This window comes from Chaetodon trifascialis, chromosome 22 (genome assembly GCF_039877785.1).
Source record: "Chaetodon trifascialis isolate fChaTrf1 chromosome 22, fChaTrf1.hap1, whole genome shotgun sequence".
In the NCBI taxonomy this organism is placed as follows: Eukaryota; Metazoa; Chordata; class Actinopteri; order Chaetodontiformes; family Chaetodontidae; genus Chaetodon; species Chaetodon trifascialis.
Genome location: NC_092077.1, coordinates 6,759,231 through 6,782,500, shown reverse-complemented (window position 1 = coordinate 6,782,500; position 23,270 = coordinate 6,759,231). Strand labels below are relative to the sequence as shown.

The 23,270-nt window shown below is 44.0% G+C and overlaps 3 protein-coding genes across 6 annotated transcripts; 2 read left to right on the top strand and 1 right to left on the bottom strand.

The window, feature by feature from the left end:
* Positions 1-1,607: 1,607 nt before the first annotated feature.
* cdc123 (cell division cycle 123 homolog (S. cerevisiae)) lies at positions 1,608-7,256 on the bottom strand. 2 transcript variants are annotated; one of them, XM_070992488.1, is made up of 13 exons: positions 7,134-7,256; positions 6,813-6,884; positions 6,527-6,590; positions 6,240-6,272; positions 6,022-6,117; positions 5,767-5,873; positions 5,362-5,413; positions 5,093-5,168; positions 4,665-4,787; positions 4,445-4,473; positions 4,256-4,360; positions 4,034-4,171; positions 1,608-2,892 (listed from the first exon to the last, which is right to left on the bottom strand). In XM_070992488.1, the coding sequence occupies exons 1-13, from the start codon at positions 7,205-7,207 to the stop codon at positions 2,827-2,829; spliced, it is 1,035 nt and encodes a 344-aa protein (XP_070848589.1). In that variant the 5' UTR covers positions 7,208-7,256; the 3' UTR covers positions 1,608-2,826. The 2 variants fall into 2 exon arrangements, with proteins under 2 accessions (XP_070848589.1, XP_070848587.1); XM_070992486.1 differs by having other exon boundaries at positions 4,034-4,360; positions 7,134-7,248.
* Positions 7,257-7,799: 543 nt separating this feature from the next.
* On the top strand, positions 7,800-11,822 carry nudt5 (nudix (nucleoside diphosphate linked moiety X)-type motif 5). Its single transcript, XM_070992042.1, has 10 exons — positions 7,800-7,858; positions 8,176-8,249; positions 8,815-8,882; positions 8,967-9,019; positions 9,106-9,213; positions 9,301-9,396; positions 9,516-9,617; positions 10,361-10,369; positions 10,457-10,510; positions 10,605-11,822. The coding sequence occupies exons 2-10, from the start codon at positions 8,193-8,195 to the stop codon at positions 10,712-10,714; spliced, it is 657 nt and encodes a 218-aa protein (XP_070848143.1). The 5' UTR covers positions 7,800-7,858; positions 8,176-8,192; the 3' UTR covers positions 10,715-11,822.
* Positions 11,823-12,445: 623 nt separating this feature from the next.
* fbxo18 (F-box DNA helicase 1) lies at positions 12,446-22,765 on the top strand. 3 transcript variants are annotated; one of them, XM_070992472.1, is made up of 22 exons: positions 12,479-12,547; positions 12,737-12,865; positions 13,124-13,291; positions 13,623-14,218; positions 14,455-14,591; positions 14,727-14,874; positions 15,095-15,276; positions 15,365-15,439; positions 15,724-15,815; positions 16,109-16,277; positions 17,377-17,596; positions 17,699-17,786; positions 17,892-17,987; positions 18,098-18,234; positions 18,336-18,432; positions 18,534-18,700; positions 18,984-19,080; positions 19,176-19,370; positions 19,663-19,788; positions 19,898-20,004; positions 22,067-22,201; positions 22,298-22,765. In XM_070992472.1, exons 2-22 carry the CDS (start codon positions 12,847-12,849, stop codon positions 22,457-22,459), a joined length of 3,213 nt encoding a protein of 1,070 aa, XP_070848573.1. In that variant the 5' UTR covers positions 12,479-12,547; positions 12,737-12,846; the 3' UTR covers positions 22,460-22,765. The 3 variants fall into 3 exon arrangements, with proteins under 3 accessions (XP_070848572.1, XP_070848573.1, XP_070848571.1); XM_070992471.1 differs by having other exon boundaries at positions 12,446-12,865; XM_070992470.1 differs by lacking the exon at positions 12,479-12,547 and having other exon boundaries at positions 12,821-12,865; positions 13,620-14,218.
* Positions 22,766-23,270: the final 505 nt, after the last annotated feature.

Sequence of the window (23,270 nt, the reverse complement as noted above, 5' to 3'; positions counted from 1 at the left end):
CACACACACACACACACACACACACACACACACACACACAGATGTGTGCATGTGAGTCTGGTCAGGACGTGGCAGCAGTAAATTCGCAATGCGCCAACTTGCTGATGACAACCATGCTCCCATCACCATTTGGGATCCCCACAGGCGTCGGTATGGCTCAGCACAGTAGACCGGGGATCAGCAGTGCAGCTGCAGGTTCTCCTGGGTTTAACCGGCCCGCATAACACCTGGATTACAAAGTTTCACATTGCAGGGGAGCACTGATCCCCCAGACTCTGACAGCTGCAGGTGCTGAGGTCAGCTCAGGCCGGGTTACTGCTCTCTCTCTCTCTCTCTCTCTCACTCACTCACACACACACACACACACACACACACACACACACACACACACACACACACACACACACACACACACACACAAACACTCGTCCGGACTCCTGGCCTTGTTGCTGTGTGTCTGTGTAATACCGGTGGGGGACACAGGAGGGAGGGAGAGAGAGAGGGAGAGGATAATGTGTTGCAGCTTCAGCTGCTCATGAGTATTCTGGCTGCAAACTACTGCAGCTCTTCTTCAGCAGGAACCAAGGAAAACTCCTCTCCCCCCTCCCTTCCCCCTTCCCATCTCTTCCTTTCCTTTCCCTTCCCTTCCTCCTTCCTCCCCCTCATCCTTTACTCTGAGTCAGCAAATCTGACCTCCCCCAATGAAAGATGATTACCCAGCTGCAGATGAAGGAGGGCAAAGGAGAGGAGGACATCAGAGAGATGGTTAAAAAGACGTGTGAAGGTCGAGGGAGATAAAGGGGCAGACTCCCCTGAATGCAGCCTAAACACTGTAGTCGACCTATTTGCACACATACAGAAATGATCTCATTGGCTGGGATAATAAGTGGAGCCAAAGAAGGACCGGAGGCTTGTTTTTTGCTGTTTGCACCAAAATTTCCATCCATTGCAGCCTTTTGTTTTCCAGACAAACTAATCCATATGAGCTCCTGTCTTTACTTTGTGTCTGATTGCTCAGAGCAAAGGGGGCATTCATCATCAGGTATGTTACTTAGAAATTGGTGGTTTTTTGCAGCAGGTCTGTGCAGGTTTCTTCAGCAGCAGATGTCCATCTGGAGATTCTGTTTGCAGATTTTCAAAGACTGAGTTGTGTGTGATGCGCTACAGTATGTCAGCCCATCATCTACTCTCTAACATGATGATATTGTACATTTGATAGACACAGGTGTAAATAACAACATAGATAGTGGCTGACTTCTGTAATAGTACAAGGCCATTGTTAATGTTATTAGTAACATCTGTGCTTTGCTATCTGTGAAAAAGGCTGATGAGATTAACCCCCAACATTTCCCAGAGGAGTAATTATTGATAATCTTACTGGTTGAATTAAACAGGACGAGCAAAGGAAGCACGTTTCCTCCACTTGACTTGACTGAAGGAGAAGCTTGCTTGACAAAGACATGAAAACAGCTGCCTGTGTCTGAAAACGACGCTGATGAGAGCCACGAGACTGAAGCGACACTATGAGCTGGAAGAAAAAAGTTAGCGTGAATAACCCTTTTTTGAGTTCATTTGATACATTATTATTATAAAAAATATTAAATATTGCAGTTTTAAGTTGCCAGTTTATTAGACTTATGCTGCTTAGCCTATTGCTTTTTACAGAATGGAGTTCATCATTGGCTAAGCTTTGTATTTACCATTACACCACTGCAGCCCTAATTACCAAAGGAAAATATAAAGCCCAATGGAGAGCAGCCATTTGAACATCACACGCCGGGGTTTGACTTATATGCAACAAACCCCCACCGCAGGTCAACCCAGGACACCTCCTCCACCTCTGGGTGCTATGTGTACAGCCAGGTTTCATATTTATAATGATGATTAATGTGCAGATTCCCCACAATATGCACCTTGGATGCTGTTTCCCGTCCCCAGCGTTTCACCCAGGGAGCTGTGACTCTCATCGCACCAGCTCTTTCCATCTCCCTGTAATTGCTCTATCAATCCGGCGAATGCACAGCCGTGCATGCACAGCTCATTTAGCTCCCGGCGTAATGAGAGCTGTTGCGTAAAAGCACAATCAATTTCTGACGTGCGGGGTTTGCAGTGCCCACCAGACTGACAGCCGAGCCAATACACGACAAGAAGTTTAATGGTGTTTTTTGGAGCAGCAGTCTACAGCGATGCATGATGGGAAAACGAGACTCTAAAAAGAGCGCCTGGGGCAGCTCGGAGCGATGAGTGTGTCGAAACTGCTCAGAGGGAAATTGGCAGGGGGAGATGGAGGAGCGGGGACGGCTGGACAGGAAAAAAAATGAAAGGTGACTCAGTGATGAATGGCTTTAGTGTTAAGTCTGTCACAGCCTCAGACAAACACACACCTACGATGGGATCTCAAATCTGGAGACACTTTGCTCTGCGAGTAAGATACATTAACTGTTAGAAAAGCAGGAATTCTTTAACTGTTAACGAAAAAATCCCCTTGAAGTAACACAATCTTCCCCCCATAAAAAAACAAAAAAACATTCCCTCCACATAATCATCAGCGAGGTGCAGCTCAGCGTCGGAGGCGAAGAACAACTGAACAGACCTGAATCCTCAAAGAACTGTTAGCGCGCTCTGCTAATTCAGCCTGCAAGAGCTATTTAAGAAGCCCTGCTTTTTAAGTACCGTTCACAGAGCGACGTGAGAGAGAGCAGGCTGAAATCAAAAACAAGCTCGGAACTGGACAGAGGGTAAAGAGTCACTTCATGCAGAGGACACTATATACTGTCGAGGGCTGTTGACACCAGCGGCTATGCTTCAGGTTTCAGAGGAGCCGTGTCACTGTGGAGCGTCCTCCTCCTCCTCCTCCTCCTCCTCTTCAGAATCTTCCTGTTGGCTTTTCTTCTGTGGAGGAGGACAAAGAGCAGGAGAGGAGGTTGAAGTTCAAGAAACAGCCTGTTTCCCCACTGTTATTTTCTAATTCTAACCACGCTGGAGCCTGTCGTAGATTCACCCTGGAGAAAACAGGCGAATGTTAAAACCAGGTCTATGACGGAACGTCAACGAACCTTTATCACGTGACGAAAACGAGACAAGATGCAACATAAATGCTGGTTATGTGACGATAACTATAATTAAATATATAATGCGATATTGTTGACGAATAAAAACGAGACTAAATGTGGTCTAGAAAATAAAAACTCTGCAAAAATGTCTCTTCATTTTCGTTGACTAAAACTAAAACTCATCTCGTTTAGTCGCGTTGTTATTATTTTGCAGTATTTCTGTTTCCTGTGTCTCACTTCATGGGCTACATCCCTAATCCTAACCCACGTCACGGCATTAGTTCCCACTCGTGGCGTTATTTAGAAGATGCAGCTGTGGTAGGTAGTGCTAACGACAGACAGCTGACACAGAGAACGGGGCCGATGGCCGGCCAGCTGGCTTTGGTTGGTAAAATAAATATGTTGTAAATTCAAATCAGAGCGTCTTCGTGTCTGGAAAGGATGTATTCTTGAGTCTATAAGGTAACAATAATATAATAATAAGACAACCTTGTTTGAATTGTGAAATGGGTTTGGCTAAAAGAAAACTTTGGTTTTGTCTATACTAATAGGTACTTATACTATATTGACTGGGTTAAATAGAATTGCATTACTAAAAAGAGACTACAATACAGTTTTCATTGACTAAAACTAGACTAAAATGTCATCAGTTTTTGTCGACTTAAACTAAATGAAAATAGTCACGGATAATTCTGACTACAATAAGACTGAAACGCTCAGACTTTTAGTCGACTGAAACTTGACTAGACTAAAAAGAGTATGAACGTGACTAAAACTAATAAAAACTAAAATGACAGCTTTACACAAAGACTAGACTAAGACTAAAACTAAAACAGGCTGCCAAAAACATCACTACTGATGAGAACCATTACTGTTTGTCTCTTAAGGTTGATTCTGGTGCTAGCCAAAATAAGTTAGCACCCAAGAACTCTGTGGCACTGTGAGGGAACGACAGAGTCAGATCTGTAAAAGCATCCTACCAGTTTGAGGAAGTCGATGAGTTTGTAGGCGTCTTCTCCGGCGGAGAGGTCAACGAAGTCCCGCGGGATTCTGTAGCTCAGGCAGGGGCTGGGCTGCACCGTCACCTCGCTGGTGGTGTAGCGAAACGCTGGGCCTTCCTGCGTGTGCAGAGAAAACCACGCAATTACCAATAAAACATAAGCCTCTGAGCTTTTGCCATGGTCCAGACGAGGAAGTCTCACCTGCTGCTGGGAGATCTCCCCGCCGGACGCCAGCTCCTCCCAGCTGAACAGCAGCGAGTCGGTCACCTCTCCGAACGGGTTCAGGTCTATCAGCCACACCCTCCCCTGGAACACACACAGAATACAAACTGGAAGAGCAACTCAGTGTGCAAGCAGCCTTTTTGAAAACTGACTATTAAAATTGCTCACCAGACTATCTCTGTAGACATCGAACACGACTGGAGGAGAGAAAAAACAGCTGCATAAACAGCTATACATGTGCAGTCATTTAACATTTACATTACATGCATGTGACAACGTGACAAATGACACATTTGCTCCAGTGCCTGTTCCCCACAGTAAATATTTAATGACTCGCAGAAGCAGAGGAGCTTCGGAGCTTTAAAAAAAAAGGGATGCTGATGCTCACAGTCTTCGTCCAGGAAGTTGTACTGGATGTGCTGGCTGAAGAACTCCTGTATGGCCTGACAGATCTGCTCCTCCTGCTTTGAGATGTGCTGGTAATACTGAGTGTAGTCTCTCTGGGAGATGGCTGAGAACAGACAGAAACACCATCAGTGGAGCTCAAATTGAGTTTTATAATTGTTTCTAAATTAGCCTGCTGAGTAGACGAACAGCTCAAATATCATTAAATCACTGTTATATCACACCTTTTCTCCCCATATCAGACGTATTCAGCTCAGTGTGAAAACAGTGCCCTCTTGCTAGAGCAACCCAGCATGTTTCCCTCCAACTTGGTGGCTCATGATGTAACAGATGGCCTGAGATGACCTCTTCAGCTGACAGCAATCACTAATATCCTAAAATGTCGATGGATGTGAGCGTGAGAGTTTTTACCAATCAGTTTGTTTTCTTTGACGAAGCAGCGGAACTCTCCACCGGGAATCAGCTCGCTCCACTTTCTCAGGACCAGCTGAGGACAGAAGACGACACGGCTGACAAGATCCATCGTGGTGCGAGTGCGTGTGGACAAATCCTTGTGTGCACAGTGAGCATTAAGCCTCTCTGGCAGCATGATGGGACTCATTTCAAACACAAGCAAATGATGCTATTTTAAAAAGCCATACTGGAGACCCTGTAGTACTGCTGTGTGTACAGTTAAATACCTCATAGTTTATGACTGGATCTGGGGAGTCTTGGTCACTACATAGAAGGAATCTGCAAAGAAGCAAATGGTGGTTACAACTGTTAGATAGAACTACAATGCATACTCTGCTCCATCACAAGGGTTTGGGGCTTATATTATCTGTTCTGTTCATTATAATCAGGACATTTGAGAGAGAAGCATCTATCATAAACACAGCATAAACACTGCCTATATGTTTGTCATGCAAAGTGATAAGAGGCATAAATCCACATCACAGCTATTTCTCCAGCTGCCACTTGTGTTTAACTGCAGATTCATATCAGCCTGTGCGCTTCAAACCCAGTTATTTTTCGGATCTGGGTTGTCATCTAAATGCAAAAATGTGTGTGCGTGTGCATTGATGTTGCTGGACAGCGAGGCTTACGGCTGCGTGAGGTCGTGGGCGATGAAATCGGAGCTTTTGAAGAGCAGAAATATATCGCTGAGGCTGTGACACTGCAGGGAACTGTTCAGAGCAATCCAGTTAGCATCCTGAAAGGGCACACACACATTTGTGTCTCAATCCTCAATGCCGGCAGTGTTACAAGAAGCAATTCTTATTCTTCAGTGCGCTGAAAAGTACGTGGCTTAAAAAAGTACAGTTTTTCTTTTTTCATAAACAGCCAAGTGCAGAATTTACCCGTGGAGCGCTCCAGTTGAGTTTGGGAAACACACGCCCACCGAGGGCATTTATGGCCTCCAGCACTTTAGAGGTGAATTCTGGGAACTCAGGCGCCTGGCAGAAACAAGGCCACATCATCACAAGGAAGGTAAACTCAGAAATAAATAAATTCAGCGTGTTTGTTGGGCCTTCATAATATAGACTGCATTTGGATGAGAAACATTCAATGTGCTTACAGTGACAGTGGTGGTTGTCTCATCATCTGACCACTAGAGGGCAGCAAAGGAGAAGAAGAAGGATTCAAATTAACATTACAGGTCTAATGACTGTGAGACGGTGCAAAGCTACAAGTAATGCAATAAGATGATGGCATTTCTCCCTGATAACATCCTCTGAAAACACACTGAAAAACATCAAGACATTTGATCTTCATGTGTATTTCCTGTGTTTCACTGAAAATCAGTGCTAACTATATCTGAGTTTGCCTACTTTTGAGTAGCTGTGGTGGACTGGAAAGGAATACCTGAATGTCTTCCTCTGCATTCGAGTCGCTGTTGTTCGTGTGTGTCTGCTGTGTGTTATGGTCACTGAAAGGGGGAGAAACAAACAGGTGAGTATGTGACCGTAACAGCAGAGTCATTCAGTAACATCATTCATCTGCCACAAACAAGCAGCATCTTTACATAGGTCACCTCACTGTGTCTCAAATACTGAAGAAGGAGACCCTAAGTGGCAAAACTTGATGATTTCTGGTCATTCCAACAAAGGCAGCTTAAACAGCGTTTGTGTGAGCGTGTGTGGACTCGTACCTCCCAGAGACTACCAGTGTCCCATCGTCCAGTAAATAGTCTATTACATTCTGAGGCAGTGGGAGAATAAGACTGAAATAAAGCAAAGTGATAATATCACGTGTAAATATGTTAATAATAAACGACAAATAGACAGAAGTGGAAGAAAGCTGCTCTGAAAAGGCATTAAAACACAACTGTTAAAGCTAACGATAGGAGAGATGGCAGATACTGACTTCTGTCTGGTACCTAGCGTTAGCTTGCAGGCTAAATGGACTATGTCTCACTGCTACAACAGTGAAACGATTTGCTGGAATTTACGTACAGATGCAAGCGGTCTACCTTTTAATCGTATGTTTCTTGAATATCGGATACCAAACCGAAAACTGACAGTTGACAACTTGCTCCTTCTTCATGCTGCAATATCCTGTAACGGTAAAGTGTCCATCAGTAAATATCTTCCGACCCCCCGATATATTGGAAAAGTTCGGGGCCGCATTCTCATTCAGAAACTTGGCATTTTGGGGGACTATCGCTCTATATTTTGAATGTTATAAGCTTTTTAAATCTAATTCAATTCCCATTGTCAAAGCTTTGTTGCTAGAACTATTTAATACATTTGTGCTTTCAGAGGGGGAAGTCTTTCTGAGCTGCACAGATTGACGTGATTTACGACATTATAGATCGTTTATGGAAGTGAGCAATCACTCCATACCTTAAAAAAAAATAGAGGCGTACCCTTTGTCTTCGTTCTAAACATGAGATAGTAAGATCAGTAGGGCCAGTATTGTTGGACAACAATATTTGCTATTTAACCATATTTCTATACTTTATTGTAAGTGATTACTAAATGCAGCATATCTCCAAAAGTTTATGTAAGCTATGATATTAATGAATTTCTACCTTAAACGTGTGGTAAAAACGACTCCAAAACATTAGCTAATAATTCAGTACAATCTTTCACCGCGACTCCGATGACGTTTGCGGTACCCGGAAGCAGTAGTAGAGTGACTCCTCATTCTTTCTATACCATCTGTACTCCTTCGCAGAAACCGTTGGGATTTCACGTGAGTCAAGTCTGACTTTTCCATTTTAAATGATTGTTTAAAGTTTAGAATACAGGACCTCCGAACCCCTGTAGCATTGTTAAATGTAAAGCAGCAGCTAGCTGCCTTAAAACAAACACGGATACGAACAGAAAAGTTAAATGTGCAATTGTAACGGCCAGGTTAGCGTTTCCTTTGTAGCAGCTAATTGAACAGCTCATGATTAGAAACGTATCGTCAGCATTGAAGCTGTGCTTCTTTGTATTTTGTTTTAATTCTCTGTCGAGCTCGTAGCTTTTGTCTTTAAGCTTTCTGAGTCCACTTTCATCCATTTCCAGTTGTCCATATTGTGAAAATGAGCAACTCCGAGGAACCCAAAGGGAGCACTACTCCACACATAGTGAAAGAAGAGGTACGTCTGTTTTTTTAGTGTTTTTAAAAGGGATCTCTCAGACAGAAAACACTGAGATAGCTGCCTTGAATTACTCCACATGGACTCTGACTTCAGACTGTAATGTACACTGAAAGTTTTAGTAGCCACACTTGCAAAATATAATCTAATTTAATACTATAACACATCAGTAAATCATGTCGTTGCATAAGCTTCTCAAATGTATGTTTTACTGCGGGACTTTTGTATCGGATTGCCTCTCATCGCTAAACTATGCTAATTTCACTGTCTTTTGAGCAGCCATGCACCCTTTCAGAGCCATTCAGCGTCTTAGATCACTATAGATGCTAAAGTATGCTACAACAATATACCCATGATCTTAAAAAAGGCTTTTCAAAATACAGTATTTGGCCCTCGTGGACAGAAATTTACATGAGAATATAAATGACCATAAATAACACATACCAGGTTTCAGCCAATTAGAAGTTAGAAATTTCTCAATTGCACAAGTAAAAACCAAACAGTTCGCATTCAGATCATTGATCGATCAATCATCAGCTCAGTGCATTTACTCTCCGTGTTGCAGGTGATTGCAGCAGGAAAATGGGTGAAGCTGGAGAAGACGACATACGTGGACCCTGCGGGAAACACCAGGTACTGCTCTGTCTTCGACTGACGTGACTGCACAGTCACACGAGTTTCCCGTGCACAGTTTCATTCCCTGTTTTCATCCACCAGGACCTGGGAGACCGCAAAAAGGACAACGAGACGAACCAACACAGAAGCAGATGGTGAGCGTCTCTGCTTTTTTATACCCCCCATTTGTTGGGTTGGTAAGACTTTGAGTTGTATAAGCTGTACCACGCTTGTCCCGCAGGTGTTGGAATCATCGCCTTGCTGAAACGGACGCTCCACAAAGACTGCGTTGTGATGGTGAAGCAGTTTCGTCCACCAATGGGATGCCACACCTTGGAGTTTCCTGCAGGTCAGACGGCTTTCCGCGGATGGGGCTGTTGAGACTTTTGTTAACCATCAGTGCCATGTGTGTTTTCATTGTGTGTGCTGTGCTCAGGGTTGATTGATGAGGGGGAAAGTGCGGAGGTTACAGCACTGAGGGAGCTAAAAGAAGAAACCGGTTACAAAGGGGAAGTCGTCGGAGTCACTCCAGGTATCATCGCGCTTGTTTGTGTAGGGGAGGTTCAGGAGTCAGCGGTGCAAAGTGAAATGAAGCTCCATACTCATTCTTATGTTGCACACACGGTGGTAATGTTATTGTTGTGATGGCAGTGACCTGTCTGGACCCCGGTCTGTCTAACTGCACCACCCAGATTGTCCTGGTCAACATCAATGGAGATGAAATGGAGAATATCAACCCGACACAGCAGCTCGGTGAGCAGACTGACTCTTTTATGCACTTAGTAATCCATTTATTTTCTCCCTCATTCAGTTATTCACTCTCTGGCTCATCCATTCCTTCAATCAGTCACTTGTTTGTTTTTTTTTTGTTTTTTTTTTAATACGCTCCTGTTCCAGTGGCTTCTGTGCTGTCCAGAACACTGGTTTTATTATGAGGAAGGAGGGGAAATATTTTATTACCCACCTCCAGCTGTGATCTTAACCTTGTCTGAATGGGGCTTCAGTCCTAAGATTTCTAATGCCTCCGTCTGAGTTAATTTGGACCTTAAATACATTACCGAAATCAGCTGAAATAAGATAAAACGTAATGTAAACGTAATGTTAATCATATTGCATCATGTCAGATCATTTCTGTCACAGTACAGCTCTACAGTGAGATGCTGTTGACAGCTGCAGTCATGCTCTGGGGCGACATTTTTGTGAATGAAACGCAAGACGTTTTTTTGGCCCAGACTGCTGTCATCCCAACGCATGAGTTGTGTTGAGCACACACATGCACTGATTTATGAACGAGTGGCATTCAGCAAGTTGATACAAGCAGCTTACAACAAGTTTGTTGAATCTGACCTGAAACGCCCTCAGCATTAAAATGAGAGAGGATGAGGAGGAGGAGGAGGAGGAGTTTGAAAATGTTCACTGTACTGCGTTTTAAGAATCCACTTGTCTGTAATATAAAAACCTGTTGGATAATCTTGCTCTCTTTTGTTCTTCCGCAGGTGATGGAGGTGAGTTATGTCCCATATTACATCAGAAATAAACCCTTTCTCTCATCAAGCAGATCCTCACACAAGCCCTTTCTCCTCTCTTTCCAGAGTTCGTTGAAGTCATCCTTTTGCCCCTTGATGAATTCCAGACGAAAATAGATGGTGAGGCTTCAGCTTTCTCACAGCGATGTTCGTGCGCGAGTGATGCAAACACACCGACTGACTCTCAACTTGTTTTTCTTCTTTCTTTCCGCAGATCTGCTGAAGAAAGAAAAAATCGTGGTGGACGCCAAAGTGTACATCTTCGCCATGGGCATGGCTCAGGCCTTCTTTAAGCCGAGGGAGCTCCCCGTCCTGAAGCAGTGAAGCGGAATGTTCAGGATGAAGACTGTGAGGATGAAATAGTCTTCGCTGTTACATGGGGCTCCTACAAATTTGGGCATGTACTGGAAATTATACGAAGAAATTGAAAAGTTGTGGTTGCGCTGTCGTTTTCGAGCCCTTGTAACCTCATATTTAAATATTTGCAGTGACCATCCATCCATCATTCAGAGGATGCAACACAGCCGTGTGTGTAAATCCTACTGAACAGAAAAAATCGTAATCAAAAGGCCTTGGATTTAGAAACCAAAGCTATGAAGGAGCCCTGTTTACACTACACGTCCTGGACCACTTTTTGTTCTCAGTATTGGAGGTACTGCCTTATACCTCAAGGCCTGACACATACACGTGTGTACGCTTAATGCACAGTATGTTTCAGGCTTTAGCAGTTTTTGCCTTAAGTGACAAGTAGTCATTTCCAGGTTTTAATGAGATTACAAGTAGTTTGATGAGATGCCCTTTGCTTCCATTTTTATCTACTGATTGTCAGACATTCCTTTATGTGTGCTAACATACTGTTTCACTGACTTAACGGGAGAATCTCTAAACAGCTTTTCCGGTCCAATTAATTCTTGCTTTGTTGAGTTCGATGTATTAGTCTTTTTCTTTTGGTTCACTTCAGAGCTGCTTTGCAGATTGTGACGACGGCCCGTCTGGGTTTTTTTGCACTGACATTTAACATCATACGGAGAGATCCATCAATCAACAGGAAACCAGAGAGCGGTGAGCAGCTGAATCATGCAAGCTCCACATCCTTCCTCTGGATTTTGACTAAAGGCACTCACAGCCATCCAATAACTGCATATAGAGGTCATCGGTCACAAAATAGCTTGTGCAATATGACAGTTGTTACAGACGGTATTTAGTAGGTGTATTAACACCAGCGTTAATAACATGAGGGGGATTTTTCTTTGAATAGCTCCACTGTAATGTACAACAGAGATTCTGCATTGACGGAGAAAGTAGCCTGTTCGTTGGAAAGAATTCATGCTGTGCCTCTAACTTTGTTACGGTGCATTTAACTGGAGTGGATACTTAACTAGAAACTAGAAATTACTGACCAATGAATAAATGTGATACTACCTTTGCTCTTACCTGAATCTGTGTTTCTGTCTCAAACTGACTAACAGTTTCAATGGTTTGCTCATGTTTAACTGGTCACTATTAAACCTTAAAAATATATCTTTATACGGTATAAACAAGGGTTTGAGCACCACAGTATTTTTTACTGCATTACAAATGACCTAAAAATATCAACATATTAGATGAGGTGATGCTGTCGCATGAAATCAGATTTCTGACTGTCTGATATAAGTTCAGTATCAATACAGAGTTCTCATTTGCTTGTTTAATGGCTGCTGACAAACTTTGAACTGGCATCATGAGCGTCAATAATGAAGAAAATGTTGTTAATCACCCAATTTAATAGTTTTAAAAGTGAAGTATGACCATCTTTCAGTACAGACCAGCAGACCACGGGCTCACCAGTAATATGAGGTTTTGCTCTACTTGTCCCTGACGAGTCCCAAATGACCATGTGAACCATGACCACGTGCCATGTGAACATGACATCAATGTTACGTCTTGATCGTAACTGTTTAGCTGTAATTAAGTTGGGAAGCATGTTATTAATTGAACTTTTCAATTCTGCCTACAAATTGCTACGCACTCCAGTCCAGAAGGTGGCGGTAATTCAGCTTTATGATAGTTTTCCAAGAAGAAGAAGACGATCTGACCAATCACGTGGCTAGAACTTTCGCTAAACCATAGTTAGCTGGCTGTGGCGCAATCTTTCACTAAGGCAAACACAACAACTCAGTAAGAACATTAATTAGTTTGTTGACATTAAAGGGAGCGGTACATTTGAGTTTTGGGACAGGGTCGTGGTTGTAAACCTAAAGGAAAAGTGCTGTTCACAAGTTTAAAATGAGGTAGAAACTGTTGTTACTGTTGTTGTTTATTAGCCATAGCACTGACGGTTCGATGCTATCTTGTATCCATGTACAGGCTGCGACGACAGTGTTTCTGGGTAGTTTGCTAAGTTTTAACTTCAGCAAAACAAATTCTGAATCCTTGACGTGAAGTTACACAAAATAAAATCCCTATGAGCTGGACGGATGGAGGAGGCTGTCAAAGGTAAGGTTAAGCGAATTAATTGTCAATAAAGCTTGAGGCAAAATTCACCCGTTTAGAGTAAAGGGGAGCCAGTGGCTTCTAAAAGGATATGACTGGCTGGTTATTAGTCAAAATGATCATGTACAGTATGAAACCGGCATCCTTGTTCAACCCCCGTTCAACACTGAACAGTGTACATACCATTGTAGACATTGTAGCTAAATGGCTCACATTGTGGAAGGACAATCCCACAAACTGAAATGTTGTGTGGTTTCCTAGGGAAGGTCAAAAGGAGGCACCTGAACGCAGCAGAGTGTGATGAACTGGGACGAAGTGCAGAGGGCACTAATGCCCTCACCCTGCCCCACGCCGTCAGGCATGGGCAAGGCAGCCGCGACCCCAGCCGGTGGCTTTACCCTAAGACACCCACCAAGCGACGGAAGTGTGGTAATCTGCTGTAAACCTTTTCCTACAAACTTTCTGACTAATCGAAGTGTCTGATGTTGTTGTAGGACTCTTGCCAAAGTCAGTCAGTCCACCAGTGTTGTCTGCAAACTCACAGTCAACTCTCCCTGTTGTCACACCGAAACCAAGTCCATAGCTGAAAGTAGTTCCTCAGAGGATGCTTATTGATCTGAAGCAAATGTGGTTTGGTCACAAGAACATAAATTGAATCCTTGGCTTGTGTAATCCCTTGTGACCTTGTGATCAGCTACCTTGCAAGGTAATAAATTAATGTCTGACTTTGAATGTTCCTTCTCACTTCTTACACCAGCAGCATCTGCCTCAGGAAGTCCTGCTGGGCAACAGAAGGGCATCAACGACTTCTTCTCTGTGACAGGAGTCATCAGTACGAGTCCGCACAAATCCTCCCAGTCTCAGTCTTCCACACACACAAATGGACTCAATGGAGAGCTTTTTCCCAAAGGAGAGCCAAAGATTGTGAAAGAGGAGGACAATGATGACTATGTCAGCATGTTAGCTGCTGCAATGACACCAGAACCTGAAGCAGAGGAGGACGAGGTTGACGATGTTAGCCTGTTAGCTGCCGTGATGGGGCCAGAGTCTAAGATAAAGCAGGAGGAGGAGGTGGATTATCTGGAGGGAATGACAGCAGAGATGTTTGGGGACGATGAAGAATTTGACCGATGTGACAGTGACATTCACAAGGAGGACGAGGAGGTGGAGGCCCTCCCTGACGCCCACTATGGGCTCCTGGGCAGCAGCAAGGTTTTGCTGCAGCCCCAGGGCTGCATAGAGGACCTTCCAGAAGAGTTGCTGAGGCAAGTACTGTGCCAGGTCCCTGCCCAGGACCTCTACCGCAATGTCAGCCTTGTTTGCCATCGCTGGAGGAACATCATCAAAGACAGCAAGGTAAAACAAACTGCAGTTATATTAAGTTGCATATAAGCAGCGGGGTATGGTGGCGCATTTCAAAGCTAAGTAATGTTATTTTAGTAGAGGTGATATAACAAAAAGGAACATGTTTGAGTTTGTATTCTCTCTGATTACACCACTAATGGTCAGTCCTTCTCAAACTTTGCCATACATTAAAGCTCATCAAATTAACAAAGCTGTTGTGGATGTTGTGTTTGTGTTCCTTTGTGCAGTTTGTCCCCTTTAAGAAACAATACTACCGCTACGTGATGAGGGAGCAGGCCACAGAACTGGAGATCCTCTCCGTCCTGAGGAGCAGCGGCATAACAAATCCAGCATCATCACAGCACAGCATACGATACCTTGTTGTGTAAGTCTGCATTTCCTTTGTAAGGGACATTTCTGTAATGATTCGTACTGGAAGAAGAGGCTCTCAGATGTTTGTTTTAGGCTTACTGACAACAGCAGTCTCAGTCATTATCTCATCTGTGTGTTTTTTGGTCAGGTTAATGGCACAGCATAAGGTCGGAGAGCGGTTGAGACCGGAGGATGTTCTGGAGTGTGTTAAGAAACATCGCCTCTTTCCTCAGGCCGAAGCCTCCATAAGATTACGTATTCCTGACATTCAGAAGCACTTTAACCTCGGCGTGGAGGTAGAAGAGAATCAGAGGGACAGTCCCCTTTATTTGTCACACACATTATGCATGGTGTAGTACACGCCCCCGGCGCCCACAGCGGGAATCGCAGCGGGTGGCAGTGTTGCCACCTTATCCTATGACTTGCTTCCTCTTGTAATCATATGGCCAAACTGGAGTTCAGTGTGCATGTGACCTCTGTGGAACGTACCTAAAAGTTTTCCTGTTCCATCTCCAGGGTCCCAACCCTTACGCGGCCATGGCTGTCATACTGATCCTAAGTGAGAGTGTTGCTGACGTGCAGGCCTTGGTGTCTCTGCTCAGCGGCTGCATGTCGGACACCGCCATCACAGAGTACCTCAGCCACATGGCCATGATGTTGCTTGCCTTAATGAGGAACAACATCCAGATTAGCAACAGGTAAGAGCTGCGAGTGTCAGCAGCTTTAACATTCCCACATCACTCTCATCAGCCTCCCTAACGATGCTTCTCTTTTTGGCCTCTCTAGGTTGCATTACAACATCTACTATGTACTTCACCTGATGGAGAACGGGCCCTTTTCTGTTGGCCCCGGTCAGAGTGGGTGAGGATCAGAATGTTTGAATGATGCGCATGAGAAATAAATACAGCCTGCTTTGTTTATTAACTTCTTCATCAGGATAGACAATATTTATTCCAACTTCCATCTTTCTGCAAACAGATTTTTGTTTATTTCTATGGCAAGTCAAATGTGTTTAGACAGCTTCTTCACTTGATGCTACTCATATGATACTAAACCAACAGGAATTGGACTGAAGTGATGCATATCTGAGGAGGTTTAGTTGTTTAACAGTCAGCATTTTTTGTGCGTGCGTGTGTGCCTACCAGGCGGCCTCAGATCCACCTCACACGTGAACAGCAGCTCATCCTCAGCCACGACATCCAGCGAGACCATGTGGTGAAGATCGTGGCTTTTGCAGGTACAGTGCTGCTCACTTCTCACGGCACCATCGGCATCCACATTCTGTAAAATCATTTTACTTAGTCAAGAACACACCAAAGCAAGATTGTAAAATAAGTAACGCTGAGTAAAACATGCTCAGCTTTTCATTATTATTACTGACCACTGCTCAGACCTTTATGAGGACAGGTTTGTTTTGGTTGCAGTGCACCTCTGAAATGTCGCTGAAGGTCAATAATCAGTTTTGCCAGTGTTGCTGTGTGTACCAGCCTTGCAGATCAGGGCTCTTAGTGTCATAGCTGTCTGCCACAGGTACAGGCAAGACGACCACGCTGGTGAAGTACGCCGAGCAGCGGCCGCACCTCCGCTTCCTGTATGTGGCCTTCAACAAGTCAGTGGCCAGTGAGGCGCAGCGCCGCTTCCCCAGCAATGTAGACTGCAAGACTGTCCACGCATTGGCGTTCAAGGACGTCGGGAGGAGGTGAGAATCCCCCCAGGTGTTCTCACTGACAGTCAAACGTTTGAGCTTTTGTATTAGGAAGTACAGACTGTGGACAGAAAGAGGTGGCTGTGGAGTGTTGTTCCGCTTCAGTAAATATTGGGATATCCATCCATCCCTTTTCTATACCGCCTATGTCTTTCGGGGTTGCGGGGGGGCTGGAGCCTATCCCAGCTTTAACGGCCGAGAGGCGGGGTACACCCTGAACCGGTCGCCACCCGATTGCAGGGGATGCCAATGGGAAGTTCTGCTTCTCAGTTCAGTTCAAGAGCAGGTGACGAAACTTTCCAGAGTGTTATGGAGAAGTGGACACTAAAGCAGAATGTAGAAGTGTAATAATAAAGGGTGAAATAGACGTCATTGTTTTTTGTTTGCTTACTGCGGTGAACCCCCGTCAGTGTCTCTGTGTCTGCACGTACTAGCTTGATGACTCAGTCTGACCTGGAAAAAATATTTTGGGTCAGTCGTATGGGAGACACTTTCGGCAATTACATCTCTCAAGTTTTGCTCCAAGTAATACACTGGGAGATGTATGCTAATAAGATAACATTTTTTCCAAATAGTGTTATTTGATGAATTAAGTAAATGATCAATTGCACATGTTGTCTGCTCATTATTTAGTTACAAGACTGGACTCTGAAAGTGATAATATAGCAAAGGGGGGATTTAATATCAGCTGATAGGCATTACAACCAAATTGCCACATGCATCACATTCATTAGCTAGAAGCTAGCTAGCTACTACTACTAAACCAAAGTTCATTTGCATCACTGCGGTGGTGGCAATCATTTCTCACTGCGTTTCCATCAATAAAAAGATCAAAGATGAGATGAGATTATATTTCAAACATCCTGGTGCACATATTTTGCAGGCACATGCCTTCTTCCCTACGGCCTGTGCTCATAGAGTCAAAAACTCACTCTGATTTCATTGAAATGAATATTATGGGTGTCCGTTTTGTGGTTAAAAATGGAAAGGCTTAGGGATGACGCAGATATGCATTAGATTCTTGAACTCAAAAAGCACAGTGTATGTATCGGATTTGGTAATTGTTGCTTCTCTGTGATCTTCCTCGTGGCAGCTACCATCTTCATAAGAAGCTAATCTTCAGCCTGACGCCGTTCACCATCAACTCTGTTCTGCCTGAAGGCCGTGGCGGCTTTATCAAAGCCAAAGTGGTGACCTCAACTCTCAATGCCTTCATGGCTTCGACGGACCGGACTATCACCACTAGACACGTCCCCAGCACCCGTGTAAGCAAGAACGGCCACAGGGAGGAAATAGACGAATATGAAAAACCGGTATGGACACATGAATGTATACAAGTGAGCCTGTATTGTGAATAAATCATAATCGTAGCAAAGTCTTATTTAAATCCTATGTCTTTCAATATGGAATTCTAGTTGTTTGTCCGCGATGCACGGACAATCTGGAACAAAATGACGGATCTCAATGAGACACAAGAATATGCCTACTACATGACCCACGATGGTACGCCAACTGTGAATGAGTGAATGAATGAATACGCAGGAGGTCATTCTGATATTAGAAGCAATGCCTCTAATATCAGAATAAAACTGAGCTTTTCATTCCCAGGTTACCTTAAGTTATGGCAGCTCCAAATCCCGAAGCCCCAGTTGTCTGACCGCTACGACGTCCTCTTCATCGATGAGGCCCAGGACTGCACGCCAGGTAATGAAGTGATAACTGGTGCACAGTCCTGCTGGACAGAGGAAGAGTGTAACTGTGGTTATTTTGCTTAACTTTGTGATGATGATGATGGAATTTACCTTCCCTTGCAGCCATCATGGATGTGCTTCTATCTCAGAGCTGTGGGAAAATCCTGGTTGGAGACCCTCATCAGCAGATCTACACCTTCAAAGGAGCAGTCAATGCCCTGCACATAGTGAACCACACACACATCTACTACCTGACACAGGTATACTGTCTGTTATCTGTTCACTGGAAGATAGACTGAGAGTCACATGAAGATGGTCAAATGGAAAAATAAACCTCCCTGCTGCTGATGTCTTTGTCCAGAGCTTCCGGTTTGGTGCTGAAATTGCTTATGTGGGGGCCACCATCCTCAATGTGTGCAAGAGTGTGCAGAAGATTCTAGTGGGAGGAAAGCAAAAAGGTAAAGTATGTTATCTACATAGAAATACATATAATGTTCTCAAGAAAATGCAGGATTTAATGTCCTAAAAGCTGAAAATATTACTGCTATCCATTCCACAGGGGGTGTGTGTGACGAGACTGCAGAAAACATGACAGCAGCTATGAGGACAGGTGTCAGCCATTGTCGGGGGAAGACGGCCATCTTGTCGAGATGCAATCTCAGTGTGTTCAGTGAAGCTGTCCGGCTCACTGACGCCAACCCGCTCTGCCGGATCCACTTCATAGGAGTAAGCCTACATACATATATCTGCACACAGACGCACACAAAGCCAGGCTAGCTGTTTTCCCCCCGTGTCCAGTGTTTATGCTAAGCTACGCTAGCCGGCTCCATGATATCCACCGGTAAGAAGAAATCATGGGAATAAACATTCAGTATTTGTAGATTTCAGAAGACATTTTGTCAAAATTAGACATCACAATAATAGATATAGGCAAACGTTAGCGCAAAAGCAACTAGCATTCAAAAGTCCCACGTTGATCAGACACTTACATGTCCACGTTTTCCTTCAGGGTGTCACAAGTATCGGCCTGAATCGGATCCTGGATATCTGGCAGCTGATGCAGGAGTCAAGAGAGGTGAGCCGAGGGCCAGGCCAGCAACCAAAATGTAAGACTCAGACAAACGCACACATATTTATCCAGTGAGTTATTTCCTTTTTTTACAAAAACGTTGACTTTATGTTGAATCTGCTCTGCTTTCAGTCATCAGAGATCCCCTGATTCGCTCCTTCGTCAGGAGAAGTCAGAATCCCTTCGGGGCCCTGAAGAAGTACGTCACGCAGACGGAGGACCGGGAGCTGGAGGCCAAACTCAGCATCGTTGAAAAATATGGAAGTCGCATCCCTGAACTGGCGATGCGCCTGAAAAGGTGCTATGAAAATGACTTTAACAATGCAGGTATGCAAAGAAACATATGCACTGTTTGACTCACAGTGTGATATTCGGTTCCCAGCATTCTCAGGTTTTGGCCCAAAATATGACAAGTAAAAGTGACATTCATGACCATGAATCTCCATCTCTCATTACGTTTTGACTTAACCAGCCTGTCTGTCCATCGGTTCCTACGGAAGATGTCAGTCATTAGATTTACAGACAAGCTTTAATCTTCATGCTGGGATTTTAGTCATTCTTCTTGCAGTGCACTTGATTGATTCCCACTTTGTTCCTGATGTCTACCGTTTGGTCCCAGACTTCATTGTGGGAACAGTCCACAAGGCCAAAGGTCTGGAGTTCGACACTGTGATGGTCTCCGAAGGCTTTGCCAAGGTCCCTTCCTCGAGACACAATCTGCACTTCAATCCTGACTTCTTGTTTGGTGCGTGTCTTCTCTTATACATATATTTTACATTCTAGCTTTTTGATCAACGGTCTTATCCTATTATCCTATCCTACGTCAAGTATGAATACTTCTCTTCCCTGCTCAGCTAACATTCCTGACGATGAGTGGAACCTCCTGTATGTGGCGGTAACTCGTGCCAAGACCTCACTGGTCATCACTAAGACCATCCGTCACATCCTCACAGTGGCTGGGGTAAGACATAATCGCACAGTGCCCCTCACTCCTTATCCTGAATGCATCTGCAGGTTCATGTTATGTTTACATATTGGAAGTCACTGTTACATCTCCAGGTCATATTGTGCACATATTGAACAGTATATGCCAAGAAAAACAAAACCAAGAATATCATGACGGTCCACCCATTAATCAACCTTTTTGGAGCGCAGAGCTAAAGTTCATTTGCTAGCCAGCTGGCTAACAGCTTGGTATGTTAGTGTGTCTTTACGTGCTCAAGTGGACTGCTTCAGTAACTTTGTCTCTCTCTCTCTCCCTGACGGATACTGTTGTCCCATTGGTTTTCACAGTCTGGATAGAATTAACTAACCCTCCACCCCCCTGCAGTTCGAGGAGTGCATGTGACTGCACCTGTACTGTGGGTGTTAAAGGAGGCGTCCAACTTCCATCGAACTCATGCTCGCTCTTGATTGTTCTACTTCACAACCAGCACGTCCTCCTGGTCCCACTTCCTCCATCACTTGTGTTTCTTTTGTTGTCTTCTGCTGTCAGGATGCTGTGGTTGTGTTGAAGAGGAGGAGGGTGTTGCCTGTGGTTCTGAAAGTTCCTTATCTTGCACATCTACAGCAACACGATGTAGACTAACAGAAATTTTTGCCAGTTTCACTTCCTGTGAAACTGGTGGTTGGTTGATTCTTTGTGCAAGTTAGGAGTGTCATTAAGTCCTACAAGTTGGTACTTTTGCAAAAATATACCTGAACTGGTTTTCGCTCTACACCAGGAAAGAAGAAAATGTTAATGGGGAGGTCTTATTAAGGGAGATGCTTGTAAATCCAAATTGTATCATCCCCACAGCAGAAGCAGGAAGTGGAATGCAACTTGCTGTTTAGTCTTAAAGATTTTTCAACCAAGAGGCATTATTAAGGCTGGATTAGATTAAGTACTTTAAGAAAAGTGTAGATAAAAGAGCTTGGTCTGTACCAGCTCTATATGGAAAGTGTCCTGAGGCAACTTCTGTTGTGATTTGGCGCTATACAAATAAATTGAATTGAAATTGAATTGAATTGAAAACATGGGCTCCAATCTCCAGCTGCTTCAAAGCTCCACACCCTTACTTCAGTGACCCGACATACCCTGGACCCGGCTGGTGTCCTGTTTTTTCAGTCTTGTGATGAATCAAAAGACCAAGGCAACAACAGCTAAACCTAAGCTGGATTTGTGTACACTTCACTGTTTGGACTTCTCTTTTCTCGTCTTCTCTGCCGTCATACAAGTGATAAGAATAAATTGCTATTGGCCTGTGCATAGAAAAAACATCCAACACTCTGAGCAGCAGTGGAAGTGTTGCAATGACTCCCATTAAAGATCCACATTGAGGACAATAGTGAGCTCCTCACGTTCCCTGCAACATCTCCCTCTGGACTGAACAGTTAATCGGCGAATGGTTGCAGCTGTACTTCTGTCTGATTTATCTGCGGATAAATTTTAAAATGTCTGGACAACGAAACAAAAACACATGAAATGTGATTGCTGCAAATCGGATCCAGAGTGTGTGTGTTCTGCGGGAGAACACACACACTCTGGGGCGTGTACTGCCTCAGCAAGGGTGGTCATGAAGCACATTCCTCAGCTGGTCTGGCCCATTATTAGTGGCTTGAATATGAACTGAGATGATGACATAGAAGCATTTGTAGCAGGTCTGTGGAGGATTGCTTTCCCATTATTCTTTGTTACAGTTATGAGAAAATGTGAGTGGGCTGCAATGATCAGGAGATATAATGAAATGGATGTGACAGTCAAGCTGTTTGAAATAAGGTCCAGGGGATCTTCAAGCTTTTGCCTGTTTCTAAAATTGGTTTCTGTTTACATTCAGCGTTCCTCACTAAAACGCATTGAGTGCATCTTTGAGGTCTGAACACGCTGAATGCATTTTCTTCCTCTTTTGCACAGCTATTGTTTTTTCATTTGGAAAACTGAAAACAGAGAAAATAGTCTTAAAAAACTACTGAGCCTAGATTCAATTTCTGTTGTACCATAAGCTGAGTTGTCTGCCTTGTCCTCTCTCCACCGCCGTCTCCAGGAATACTTCCTGGAGTCGCAGATGCCCAGCTCCTTGCTGAAGGTGGGCGAGCCTGTCCCGTGTATCGTCACAGACTGCCCCAACTGCGTCACACCCAGCTCGGCGTTCGTCATGTTCAAACGACAGATGAAATGTGTAAGAGTTAGCATTTTGGGAAGGCTGTATTGGAAAAATAAACATTCCAGACATTACTTGCTGTGATTTCTAGTCTCCTTCTTTTGTCCTGTCCAGACGGACGGTGTGTCTGACGGAGGCCCGCTGTGTGAGAGGTGTGTGTGGACTCGCATCGGGCCCACTGCCTTCCTCATGACTGACGACGTGCTCTCGATGGCCGAAATTCCCAGAAGACTCGGCCCGCTGGACCACCACGTGATGTTTCTGGCGCTTTTTTAGCACAACTCATCTTCCAGGACCTAAAATAAAACTGTTTTCTTTAATGCATTGTGGGAGAAGGACTTTCACTGGACACCACTGTTTGAAACACTAACCAGACAGGCAATGTAAGGGATATTGAAGCAGACTGAAAACTATTTACAATGTGACTGTTTTGTATTTTTGTTATGATGTGTATTTTTATTGGTGAGATAAAGGAAATTGGATGTTGTAATATTTGATTGAGATGCCTGTGTCCCCCAGTGGCCCCCAGTGGAAGACTGAGGTTTAACTGGAGAGCACAGTGTGATTGACAGTTTGAGCATTAAAAAAAAAAATTAAAAAAAAAATTGCTGGCCGACTTCATCAATTTTACTTAAAAAGAAACAACGCTGCCAAATTTGTTAGTGCCGTTCTCCTTTAATCAAATCTTTTTTTGGCAGTTTGTGTTTTAAAAGACAGACAATGAGATGAAACTGAACTTGTCATTCCATCCGTGGTTTGGATGTAGTATTAATACGACTCCACATTGTGTGTTTGGCAGAGAACCCACAAACGACTGAACTGGGATTTACTGAATTCTGCTTTAAGATCTTCCTGCCAGACAGCTGTTACCTATCAGCCCCAGCCTCTTTGGAACACTGTCAAACAGGATTTCCAGTAATTACAACATACCACAGAATCCTTTCAGTACATTAGATGAAAACGAGAGTGCATTGTAGAGCGTATCGTAAGTACTAGAACACAAAGTTGTGTACAAGAGGCAGCCTGATTTATTCATCCTGAGCATAAATGACTGAAATTTTCTTACATGATCGGAATTTCAGCATGA